Source organism: Cephus cinctus, unplaced genomic scaffold, assembly GCF_000341935.2.
Source record: "Cephus cinctus unplaced genomic scaffold, Ccin1 Ccin1_scaffold1184, whole genome shotgun sequence".
Classification (NCBI taxonomy): Eukaryota; Metazoa; Arthropoda; class Insecta; order Hymenoptera; family Cephidae; genus Cephus; species Cephus cinctus.
Window position 1 is genome coordinate 276,104 of NW_014333664.1, and position 13,280 is coordinate 289,383.

General features: G+C 42.6%; 1 protein-coding gene across 2 annotated transcripts; it reads left to right on the plus strand.

The window, feature by feature from the left end:
• The first annotated feature begins 3,962 nt into the window (after positions 1-3,962).
• LOC107272574 lies at positions 3,963-8,272 on the plus strand. 2 transcript variants are annotated; one of them, XM_025089739.1, is made up of 5 exons: positions 3,963-4,083; positions 4,165-5,105; positions 5,181-5,311; positions 5,381-5,621; positions 6,004-8,272. In XM_025089739.1, exons 2-5 carry the CDS (start codon positions 4,328-4,330, stop codon positions 8,088-8,090), a joined length of 3,237 nt encoding a protein of 1,078 aa, XP_024945507.1. In that variant the 5' UTR covers positions 3,963-4,083; positions 4,165-4,327; the 3' UTR covers positions 8,091-8,272. The 2 variants fall into 2 exon arrangements, with proteins under 2 accessions (XP_024945507.1, XP_015605333.1); XM_015749847.2 differs by having other exon boundaries at positions 3,990-5,105; positions 6,016-8,272.
• The last annotated feature ends 5,008 nt before the right edge of the window (positions 8,273-13,280 follow it).

A 13,280-nucleotide genomic window follows, 5' to 3' on the forward strand; every position in this document is an offset into this window, starting at 1 on the left:
GTGGTCTCTGTAGTACGTCACATCCGCATAGGAAGTAATTCTGAATTAGTAACTAAGGAGACAATGATGGCGGAACCATGAAACGGATAAGGGCCAACATCCTTGCATGTACTTATATACCAGGAGTCGTATGAGTTAATATGCACGAGAGTTCTTCCGCGTTGTAATTTCGTCTACGTGTTTCGCAGTCGGCGGATGTAATGTACGTAGCCAAGGAACACTTCTGTCTAGCGGCTATATTTAGCCAGAGTGAGGCGAGTTCGTGGATAATTAAGTTTCTCCTAGAGAGTTCAGCAGTGGAAACGTTATATCAGTATAGCGAAGGAAATTTAAACTGCATCCTGGATGACCTTGTGCACTGTAAATTAATAAAATTAAAAAACACATATTTAACATTTTTTTTCTTATTTCTACTATGATCTATAATTCTTGTCACACGTACGTGTATACCATGCGTGCCGCATGTCGGATCCATGCCAAGGCGTGAATCAGAGCTTCCTGACTGCTGGGTTGGCGTTAATTGAATGTCAAATGGGACGAGGGCAGGGAGAATTATGACCGTTAATTACACCCGGTAGAGATAGTTTATTACCAGAAAATTTATAGTTAACGTCCTCGGTTCATTTCTATTGGTGTCAACAGTTGCCAAGAACGTCAGAGAGGGGGGCGTGGATACCATTGAAACGGAAAGTCAAAATTTATTGAAATAATGGAATGCGTCGAGGGTAGCATAATGGTAGTATATGGCACGTGTCGTTGTAACCACATATGCACCATGGTGCCACGTGCATATTAACACGTGCATAATTTGATCCCTGTTGCTCCTGCATTTTCCTCGAGGCTTCTCTATACCTTCGTCTAATGTCAAGCCAGCTCCCGAGAATTCTCCATTGCATTTGTATCGGTTCGCTATGACGGCATAATTGCAACGCTTGCATCTCCAGCCAAGATGCATCGGTGCACCGAAGCAAATACGTTTTACGGTGCCCCGGCGTCTTATCCACCTTCATATAATTACTATGATCTTCCGAGCTCGCTTCACGATGCTCCAGTTTTGCATCGTGCCAACGTACGAAATTCGCGACCCACAGGCGCGTCAAATGTGCGAATCCTGCGGGAAAGAGAACCTGCAATTTTCGCGTCAGGCACGAGACTTTCACCGTGTAGTCTTGGAGCGCCGTGGCAGTGCTTTATTACGATGCTGTGCCTGCCGAGGAGTGTAGGAAGATGGGATAATAAAAGAAGAGTGTAAAATGGAGTAAAAAGAAAAAAGAAAATGCATACAGGTAAAACGTAGAAGGGAACCGGCAGCTACGTATGGGACAGAGATTTCTATGCGCGTATAGGGAATTGCGATCGGAGTGCATGGACCACGTGTTGGATGCAGATGCAACACGCTCTCCTGTACAATCCGTAATCCTTCCCGGACACACGTAATGGACGGAATTATGAATTCAATTGCATTGAATTGGACCCAGCAGGGATATATCATAAGAGTCGGCTTCGAATGCATCTCACGACATGCTCTTGTGAAAGGGTTACTGCAGTGCTAAATGCATACGCGTTATAATCGTATGAACGGGTGGGATTAAAGAATCGGCCTTGACTGTACAAATGGTTTATATTGCTCAAGTCGTACAAAGGGCCCGACGACGGAATTAATACTCCAATTGGATATATTGGATGCATTGTTGCATTGAAGTTTAATGCTATTTTTGTGTACCTCATTGTATGCTATGTATCGCGTATATGGACCAGAAGGAGGACTGATAAATTCATATCACGATTACCGATGCAGGTGCCACCGATAGCAAAGTCAAAGTTGTCCTCATCAAGCGTCTTATTCAAATTAGTTTCGTCCCACAGTAATCTTCCCATTCCGGGCGTAGCAGCTGACGTCGCGCGCATTGCCATTGAACGAGGAAGATTCCTGGATGATTGGATGCACACAAGACGTCGTACGGATAGCTCGAGCTTCGTCCTGTGCATAACCATAATGTTGCCTCGTCATGGTTTATCGAATGAAAATACTTTCGCAAGGCTACCGATAATGCGTGCTTAACGAGCATCGAGCAGGAACGATTAGGAGTAGCGTGAAGTAGAGATGAAAAATTGATGATCTTATTTTGTAAACGCACATAAGAATTTTTAATTGCTGTGCTTCGTTAATTTTTTCATGATTTTATGAATATTAAAAAAGTGGAACGTATACGTATACACGCCTGTCTAAATACTTATGCGCTATAAGTACCCGAAATCGCGTAATAAACGACGCCTCGTTTGCGATCCTCGTGAATTGACACCATCAGAAGCCGTCGACGTCGTCGTCTGCTCTCGTAGACGGTGCGCCGTCCACTAAAGGACAAAGAAGACATCCCTCATTCATCGAGACCCAGCCAGTGTTTCTCATATCTCTTCTATTTGTTTACTGATATATATTATATATTCATTTGAAGAAGGATAATTATTGAAAGTCACTGGGTATCCTTGAGAGTGACATTTCCAATGCAGAAGACGCCGAGAGACATCCGAGTAGACGTCGCCGTTCAAGCTATCCTCTTGTGTCCGTACCACTCCTGTGTTGAGCTACTAACATAAAATCTATAAAAAAAAAATTTCTTTGAGAAACCCTACATAACAAAGGTCGTAAGTGTATAAAAAATCAATAATGCATAATCAATCAATCTATTTGATTCTCGATAGAATTTTACTCAGTCATGATCTATTGCTCTCGTATAATGTATTGTCGAAAGTTGGTAACGTAAGCTGGACTTATGAATCCTTTTATCCACCTATGGTACAGCATCCTAGACTATCTGTACCGGTACCTAATTTGAATAAGACAAATGAAGACATCCAGAGGACGGCAGACTTGGACCAGCCTGATACAACAGATAGCTATAACGATCGCCTAGTGGGACCCAACGCGAGCAAGCATCGAGCCACACCGATTGATTACAATCATTACCAAGACAATGGAGGACACGGACTTATCCTAACGACGGAGAGTCAACTTAGGAATCACCAAGGATTACCTTGGTAGCTCAAACTAACGAGCACGAGACTCACTTTTGTCTGATGAAAATTGATCTCCTGCTACCTGCTACCCACGCTGCTGGGAGGCTGTGAATTTTTCAATGGCGCCGTCATTCTGTATCGCAATTGCTACCAGCATCAACCGCAAGGACTGTTGCTACTGTAATCAGTAGCATCTTCGCAGTGCCATTTTCATCACGGGGATAAGCAAATTGCAGTTTTATTATGTAAATCGGTTGTATGGTAATATTTAATTGAATGTTTGATCATGAAGAATCAATCCAAACGGGAGAAAATTTTGCGAGTTCCTTTTATGGTTGGTAAGGTATTCCACGGATGATACTTTCTCGAAGAAAGTGACGTGGCGAGTTTCGCGGTATCGTTAACGAACCGACGATCTTCAATGAGAGAACCTTTAGTCGCTCGTGAAATTGGCGATTAGCGATATTCAATTGAAACGTAGAACGACGCACGGGTCGGTCAGGTGTTACACTTGAGGAATTCTCGGGACCAAACACACTCGGCTTATACAGGTGTTTTCATTCATGGTTAACACCCTCTTTTATTTGAATAAATTGGCTCATCCAATACCCAGCTACAAGGATATATTTTCATTAGAATACCATACGGCATTGAATTATTGCAATATTTTTGAGTAAAATAAAATAGTGATCTGATGATAAATTAATGAATGCTTGATCAATTAAATCACTGTTTAATAGCAAAGTTTAAAACTCGTCACGATTTGGGCTAGCGAACCTCTGAAGTAATTAATGATAGGATCCTGTTAAATTTAATTGAGAAGTCTATCACGATGTATACCTATATGCATATACCCTGAGTTTTACTCTATCCGTTTACCCGGCATCTACTGGATGCTGCGCAGGCGATACCCCAGCCATGTATTGAACAACCCGAATGCGCGAGGTGGATGCGCCAGTATTCCAGAACTTCGGTTGGCAAGCGAAACGCAGTGGCTGTGAAAAAAAAGTAGTAAAATTTCGCACAGCACCGGACAGAGCTTGCGTCAAGCGCGTCAGTAGCCGGGTGAGATTGATCATAGAAAAAAGTGAAAATCTTTCAGTGTCATGAAACTTTAGAAAATTTAATTTTCGAATTTTTACACAGTCCGAATAATAGTTCCGTCATTGTCCTGGAATATGGTTGGAGAAAATTCGCGAGATAAATGGAATAAAAAAATATGAAGAATGCAGTAAAATATTGAAGCGACGTTATCTCGTCTTCTGTGTTGAACGTGAAGAAGACACTGACAAGGGAACCGAGTGATATAATGAAACCAAGTGCGATAGTTTTACTGTTACTCCTGATCCTTTCTATCCACATTCTGACAGCCGAATCTAAGCTGCAGCAGCAAACGTCAGTGGACGATGACGACGATGACGAAGAGTGGGACGAGGATGACGACGATGACGAAGGACACATGAAACCGGAAATAGACGACGATGGAAGGATATACAAAAATCCACGCAACTCCCCATCGGCTATGTGTCCTCGCGACGAGGAGCAAGCTGAGCTTCTTGGACAGAAGTGTCTACGCAAATGTTCGACTGACGAGGATTGCAAGAGCAAGAAAAAAAAGTGCAGGTGCGACGGCGCTTGCGGTATGTCCTGCATAAAACCGGATCGAGAATGTCCTGAATTGACCAATATTGATCACGGCACATTGACCGTCACTGGACGACTGTTCGGTGACAGAGCTCACTACAATTGCCATAGAAATTATTCGATCGTTGGACTCTCGGATAGGATCTGCAGAGCAGATGGCCATTGGACTGGTAGCACGCCGTCTTGCAAAAATAGTAGCAATTTTTTTTGCAACGAGCCACCCAAGGTCTCAAATGCCAGACACTCGGCACTTATGGATCAGATGACTTTTGATATTGATAGTACGGTACATTATACCTGTAATCACGGTTACGTCACCGCCGGCTTTCAACAGGCCAAGTGTCTTTTGATGGACAGTACCGCTAGCTGGTTCGGTCCTGATATAATTTGCGAACCACAAAAGTGCGGCGCACCTACCGATATCGCAAACGGATGGCACGCTGGTATGTCCGTGGGATTGTATAAATAGATTGTAGTTGAAAGTTATTGATTTATTATTTATCAATAAAAATTTCAAGGTGAATGCTACACGTACGATTGCCGTGTTTCTTATCACTGTGCCGACGATTACGAATTGGTGGGTCGTTCGGAAAAAGTTTGTCTGGCTGACGGTACATGGGCACCCAAAGAATTGCCGCAGTGTGTACAGGCACGTAGGTCACGTTAACTTTTAACGCTCTTTACCAAAGGATTTCCCACATGTTGTTTATGCCTTCAGATTACGACAGTGGAATGCTCACCGCCTGAAAATCCCCAACATGGAAAAGCCGTGTATACGTCGTACGCGTACAACTCCATTGTGTCGTACGAGTGTAAATACGGCTTTACGATAATTGGTGTTGCGACGAGACGTTGCGGCGCAGACAAACGATGGTCGGGACAGGCGCCGAGATGTCAGGAAATCAATTGCGGTTCTCCAGGGATTCTTTATAATGGCTGGATCGAGAACATTGAGTCAGGTGAATTAAGCGTTCACCATTGGGTACGATAGAAAGACATTCGCGGCCATAACTTTTGGCCTTTCGTCGATGTTCCTACTTCTGATTGATTCAACTTTTTATAAATTTTTCATCCTATTGGCTGCAAGGAAAGTTGTACCTGATGGCAATGAGACTTAGGAGTCAATGAAATTCCATCTCATGCTATACGTATACATATATGTATATGCACGGTATACGAAAAATTTGATAACACGCGAATCGTCATAAATTTCAAATCTGCGAATCCGCCTTAAAATTGATGCATTGCCATTGTGCACACCACGTGATTATTCGCCGACCGGCGGCCAAAAGTTCTGGCCGCCACCTTTAGTAAAGTTTTTCCTCTTTTCATATGTTACAGGTACTGGCTTAGGCGCGAGTATAATCTTCCGTTGCAACAAGCACATGAAGCTGGAGGGAAATACGTCATCGGTGTGTCAGATCGATGGAAAGTGGCGATATCCGGTGCCCCAATGTTTGGCGCCTTGCGTAGTGCCGCAAATTGAGAACGGCCACATAGTCGTAGCCAGTCGCGAGCGCGATCATATCAATAACGTGACAGTGGTGGAGCACGGTGAGAGACTTATCGTGAAGTGCGTACAAAATTATGAATTCGCCGCCAACAGTACACCAGTCGTCTGTAACAATGGTACATGGACGATAATACCGACCTGTTCGCCAGCACGTTGCAAACAGATGCCAAAGGCACCAAAACAGGGAATCGTGATCGCGCCGAAAACCGATCACGGTATGAGGGCTGTTTTCAAGTGTAAGGATGGCTTCGAGCTGGTGGGCGGTGGTCCTGAAAATACGAGTACGTTCGTCGAGTGTCGATATGGAAACTGGACCGGTGATATACCACACTGCATCGAGGTTTACTGTCCGTTCCCAGGTTATATACCGCACGGGAAGATCCTTCTCGTTGGCAACATGGGCGTTTACGATTATAGATCTTACGTTAAGAGGATCGTGAATAATAAGCAAATAATGTACGATTGCGATCGAGGATATGTTCTCAGCGAAGGTCCACCGGGAGCTACCTGTATAGGTGGTAATTGGAGTCCTAAGGAACTTCCCACGTGCATTCTCGGACAGCATCCCAGGATCAGATGGAACAGAAGACGCAGATCGCTCGACGTCAGGAAGGGCGAGGCTACCTTGAATTATAGAAGATTTATAGAATTCTTTAAGAGGATCAGTAAGAGGGTCTTTCACATGGAGACGATCAAAGGTCACGATAGGTACAAGCATAGGATCCGTAACGAGAGTCTCTTGAAAAATAGCAGCGAGATTGATAATGGCACTGTCAATGAATTCTGGAAGGATTATTCAACGCGTAGAAATAAGACCTGGGTCATCGATCGGGGAATGATTGATTTTCTCAAGATCGTCTATCGGCGACTGATAAAGATCGATGCCAGACGTGCCAGGAATCGAACGCACGCAGGCATGCACGAGTTACTCAACGTTATGAGCATGAAATTCTTTCGCGTGGACCTGACAGCATCTTCTGGAAATACGTCTCACGTGGCCAAGGAGCACGTGGATGTCAAGTTCAAGAATCATAAGGAGTACGTCAAACTCAAAAGAGATTTCGAGAGGATCGTTAGGTTATACGGTAGATCCGTACAGTGGCACGGGAAGCACAGGCTTATGGATAACAGGAGACGATATCAGATGGCGCATTCACGTAATGATAAGGAAATACATTCAGAGGGGAAAAAGCACAAAGCTAATAATTACTACCAGGGTTTTTATGAATTTATCAATAATTACATGAATGAAAAATTATCGATAGACGAGGCGCAGAATGCCACGGAGGAGCTTATCAAGAAAATGAATATCAATAAGTTTACCGTTCGAAACGGTACGACGTTTACAATCGGCGACATATACGCGTTCTTTAAACATATCATAGAAAAAAAATTGAACTCTAGCGACTCGTCGAGCAATCAGACCGTCGAGGGTGGGGATGGTGGGTCAAACAGTGGGCGACGAGGATTCTCAAGTAACTACGCAGTCTCGACCACGTCGCCAGGTTCCTTGATAAATAATGAAATTCCGGCGACGGATTTTAAAGACGGCGTCGCCAAGCATCGCAGTAAGAGAATACGCAAGACTTCGGAGGAGCCGAGTGCTTCTTATAAGAGGAAGTTGCTCTCCATTAATCATCCCTTAACCAGCGAAGAAGACAATGAAAATACGCGCTATAAGAGATCATCCGAATTCACCCTAAACGAACTCGAAGCGCAACAGCAAAGTCGCTCAAAGAGATTCCTGTCGCCGTCCGAATTGGATAATCAAATATTTCTGAAGAACTTGTATCTTAATGCATACGAGGAGGAGTACAGGGCGAATGTGAAACGCTCAATTTTCAAAAGTAATCGTACAACCTGGCCACCCCTTAAACGTCGTAAGGGTAACCTGGAGCGGTACGAGATTAAGTGAAAAAATAAAAAATAGCAATGTATTGTGATATTATGGAATTTAATAAGGTATTTACCAATTTTAGGCGAGTATACATGTATTATGTATAGATTATCATCCCCAAGAAATATCTTCCAATTTAATAACCCCCCACCCGATCTACATTGTAACGTGTACGCTTTTTTGGAAAAAAAAAAGATAAATCTTTTCCAAGCAATCGATTTGGTATTTTTTTACTCCTATTTTCCCTTGTATCGATTCAAACACGAGATTATCGTTACGTGTTCGAAAGTACGATGGCTTTGCTAATTAATTTCAAAAATAACTGCATCTTAAAAAAATGTAGGTGCGCCAGGCGTAACGCGCGTTCCATACATGTCGACCACCTGTCAATATCCACGTGTCATTAATTACGGCCCTATTATGAGTTGGAAAGGTAGCGTGAACATCGTGAGCTCGTTCGAATCGATACGAGAGTGTTTCAGGCTGTGACGGCATCGAGCTAAAACCTTGACACGTTGCAAGACATGAAAAAAAAAGTGAATCATGTTCACTTGCAATCAGTTCGGTGCAAAATAATAAAACGTAACTTTCCATTTTTTTTTAAATCAGACCGATGATTCACTGTTCTTAAGACGAACTGTTATATATCTGATTTGGTCATCGAGACTCTTCTTCCAGGTCTGAATAAGCAATTAGGAGATTTAATGCTAATTAAACTAACTGGAAGGTATGAACAAGTCTTTTACTCGGAGAAGGAACGTTCATTGACACCATTTAATATTTTAACATGCAAGAGCTTCGAGTGCTAATTTTTAATTAACTTTTAAATATAGTACAAATTTCTTAATTAACATTTCAGTCAATTTTCACGAACAGGCAAATTGCGCTATTCAAAGTGTAGTAGAGAGTCTTAAGCAATATCAGTATGTTACAGTAATAGCAGGAGCAGTAGGTACTAGTAGCAGGTACAGTATAAGGAGTAGAATAAGAACTCCAAGTCTTGGTTCACCCGACGATAATCTCATTGAGCGAAGAGCGAAGAGTTAAGCGACGCAGGCTTCCTGTCAATTCAGCAAGCAAGTGTCGTCCACAGTGGTCAAAGCGAAGAAGAAGATTGCTTGGAAGCCATTTCTGAATGAACGAAGTGGGTAGGTATTTCAGTTGGGATTTGCCTAGATACTACGTTCGATAGGCGTGCCAAGAGGGCCACGAAGTGTCTTCATTGTGAGATATTTTAGTGAATGGACCACGGGGCGGCTTCTGGTCTTCTCGAATAGATTGGAAACGCAGGAAAGGGTATATGAATGAATAAGGTCTGGTTCTTTCAGTGATGCCAATTGACAAAGAGAGTCTGGCGGGAAGATTAAAATTGCGCCGAGTAACACGAACGCCATTCTAGGTACGGTAAAGAGGCGTATACCCGTAAGAATTGCTACTTTTACTACGAAAAAGAACTTTATGGATTCCTAACCTCAAATTCGGGGCTGGTAGCAGTAAGCCAACTGTACGTAGAAACGTCGCTGCTTTGGTGCCAGTCCAACCAGCTGGTAAGTTAGACCAGATTATGACACTAGAGGATTTTAATATCATTGTCGAGACGTCCAAGCGTCGGGACGACGGCATCTGCCGTGGCCTCCTATCGTTTCGCCTCTCACCTTCCAGAGAGGATTTAGCGACGTCCCGCTAGGTGGTCCTCGCCACTTGCCACTTAGCTTGTTTGTGCTGCAAGGCATCTTCTTCACGCCGCTCTGTAATCAGCCAAGTGTTGCGCCCATTAACACCGAACGCCTGAACCTTTTAACGCTGCGAATTTTAATAATTTACAAAGAAGCTCCTGCAGCCTCCTGTCGATTCTTCAGCAGCTCTTGCTATGCCTCGTTGCGTACAGTCAGAATTTCAAATTTCCCGAGAATCCATAGACGAGCTAGAGAAACTTCTGTATAAGAATTTCAGTCAACACCTGCGTACTTTCAATCAGCTTATTTCTCTTGTAAACTTTTCTTCCAAATATCTATAACTTCCTGTGCTATTTTTTGACCGTTATAAAGATACGCAATTGAGATATCACTTAGACGGAGTTCAGATTGAAAAAAGAAAAAAGTCCATCGAGGCCTTTAAACTCTCTACTGTAGTATTTTCAATATGACTGCTCGACAGTTTACGGAATGCGGGATTCGCAGCTTCCCAGCTCTCCTTGTGAGTTACGAGGTTGTCCCATAAACATTGGATTTCGCGCCTTGCTATACCGTTTAAAAGTACCGAGGATCCCGATTACACGCTGGTTAATTTCAATAACAAGTTACTCCGCCGTGGGATAAGTGACTCTCATGTCGATAGAGAACGGCGCTTTGAAAGGTTCGAATTTAAAATGACAATTTAAATGATTCAGAAAGGCTATGAGCTCATTCTGTCCAAGAAAAAATCATATGCACCCAAAGTCATATGTGTATCTGGTCTTATTCGCCGTATAGTGTATACGTAATTGGTGGCCAATGAAGTGGTACCGCATATTTAACATACGGAACATACAGACTACGTTTCACCCGTTACTTTAATTATTTCGTCGAGTGGCTACTTAACGAGAAAGATTTGCAAATAACACGACTCGCCTGTTAATCAAATACATGCAGCGCTTAAGGATCACTTTTTGAGCCGAGAGCGAATCTTAATTGCCACATTTATTCCTGTTGCTTTACAGCAAGGAACAACAAGGTAAATACTCCGATACAGCATCCTCTCAGAGACTCGATCCCGTTGCATAATGATTATACAAGAGCCCAATTGAGATAACAGAAGAGGAAAGATGAAATTTAAAAATGTAGCAATCTCGTTGTGATGACAAGTACAAGAAAGCGAAATGGGCAGCCGTCAACTTTAGTATGAAAATAAAATTTTGCAAAAATCAGTCTTTTTTGGAAACGGAAAAAAGGACAGATACAGGTATTACCTATGAATTTTTAATTGATCGAAGTTTTGTGAAATTATTGAAGTTGAGATATAATTATTAACTAATTTTGATTTTGCGTCCATATATAATATAAATTGTCTTCTGGCTGTTTTAATTCAAAACGCATTTGCCCATTGAGACTGAAAATCTCATGGTGGTCCTAGCTCGTATCTCATATATAGAAAGGCCAGTGGTCATTGTGAACTGTTCTTGAAGTCCTGCGTCCTCTTCTCTAAGCATTGGTGGATCTTTTTATAACCGGCTTTGGACGCGCACAGGTGGCACGACTGAAAGTAGTTCCAATGGGACGTCGGGCGTCGGAGCCCAGGGTACATTGTGGGAGCACCGTGTGGATTGTTCCGAAATTGCGCTCCTTGAATGGGCCTTGTTGTTGTTAAGGTTGGGCAGTTTGATGGGCATAGGTAGGGCGTGGTATAGGATCGCGTAATCGAGCTTTGATCAGATGTGAAATAAAATATGTGCTTAAGACGAGGTAAGGGTTGACAAACGATGTGCACGGGGAGAGGCGTATTAGAATTTAAAAGATCTATGACCTTACTGAATCATTGAAAAATTTCTCAACCAAGTATCTGCTGTCGGTATCGTACGATGAGAAAATTCAAATTTCCCGCCTAGCATCAAAACGCCAATAAAAACCAGAGTGCTTCCTGTTCGGCCTTATTAAATTAGAATTAAATCCTATTCCACTGTAGGATAATTAACTAACTAGGATTCGATTCCCAGGACCTCCCCTAGAGTCAAGAATCCATTGATGCGAACCTGACAATGACTATCCTCCAAATCGAAACGATTCCACGGACATACGTCACGCTCCGTTTCCTGAGGATTCCGAATCCGTACCTCCCAGGCGCTGACAAGTGGCTCTCGTAAGGTCGCGGACCATTTCGAATCAGGAGCATCCTGATCGTTATCCTTGGCGATGAGAGAAGTTGCAGCTGTGGAGAATGATTCAAAGTAAAGAAAAGTGAATAGAAAGAGAAATCCCCATTAACGCAACGCTATGCAGTTTAAGATCCTATACAGAGTTTTTTCCTATATGAAACCCACAGGAAAAAAGAGACGATGGAAGGATCTCGTAAGGACGATTATCGAGAAGATCCTTTTAATTAAAGGATATAATAGTGTCCTTGTTGACCGGATGAGGACTTGATGAATCCTAACCCTAGCCAAAGCGGATACAAGGCTCTGGGCTGTCTCATTCCCATACTGGATGACTTTACATTTGGATCTGGACGTCTAGCTGAAAGGGTACGTTGTTTTAGAGTACCAACGTAACCCGTCACCATTCTTGATGCTCTTCATCAGTGGATAATGACGAGTCTTGTACCTTGGGAGCCGAACAGTCATGAATGCATCTCTTGTGAGATTTTCTGGCTGGCTAAGATATCGTTACGCCCACTCGATCGCGATAAATGGCCGAGTCATTAATTGACATTCTAAGGAATCGAAATATTTTCGTGAATGAAGTGCCTTATGACTGTATAGACGTACAATGACTAGCGTATACATAAACTATAGTATGCGTATAGCTATCTATACTTTGGACAGGACACTTGAGCAACAGTACTATTTTTATATACCTTACCGACTGTGCTTGATTTATGTGCTATATATATGTATTCGTCCTCGAGGCTATTCGATAGGATCCTCCTGTGGAAGAAAAAGATATAAAGAGAGAAAAAGAATAATAATATATTTACCTCGATCTCTTGGCGACTCTTCCTATTTTACGGTGTCACATAACTTCGAATCGTTTTCGTAGAACCGACCGGTTGGAATATTTTACGAATATTTCAAAGGCACAGAGTTCTTTTGGGGTCGTCGCTGCTATTTCTCGAAAAATATTATATTTTCGAGACAGATATCCTATGGCTGCTTCGGCCATAAAAATATGTCCAGCATTATTCGGTCGACTACCACTGCGGGAGCCCCATAGGGTTATGGAAAGGCAAAATGTCAAACCTGATTAAATCGTTACTCATTTTTCCATAATTACAAAAATCGAGAAAATTATTCTCGGTTCTCTGGATCTTTCAAAGATTTATATTATCTCTTTCGTAACCCACCTACATGGCCGCGTGAATATGGCGTTGCTACTATTCACGATGATATCCATGCTGATAGAAAACTAGAAGTCTTATCGTTTTTACGCAGTCATCCAAATTATAATTCCTCCACCTTCGGTACGACAAAATAGTTGCTACTTGATGGCGACTTAAGATGATTTTGAATGGTGCCTA

What these genes read in the sequence shown, in the direction of transcription:
- LOC107272574 (XM_025089739.1), top strand. Translation starts at nt 4,328, where the DNA reads ATGAAACCAAGTGCGATAGTTTTACTGTTACTCCTGATCCTTTCTATC. An exon ending in CGCAAACGGATGGCACGCTG is followed by an intron (nt 5,106 to 5,180) that starts GTATGTCCGTGG and finishes AAAAATTTCAAG; the next exon opens with GTGAATGCTACACGTACGAT. An exon ending in AATTGCCGCAGTGTGTACAG is followed by an intron (nt 5,312 to 5,380) that starts GCACGTAGGTCA and finishes TTATGCCTTCAG; the next exon opens with ATTACGACAGTGGAATGCTC.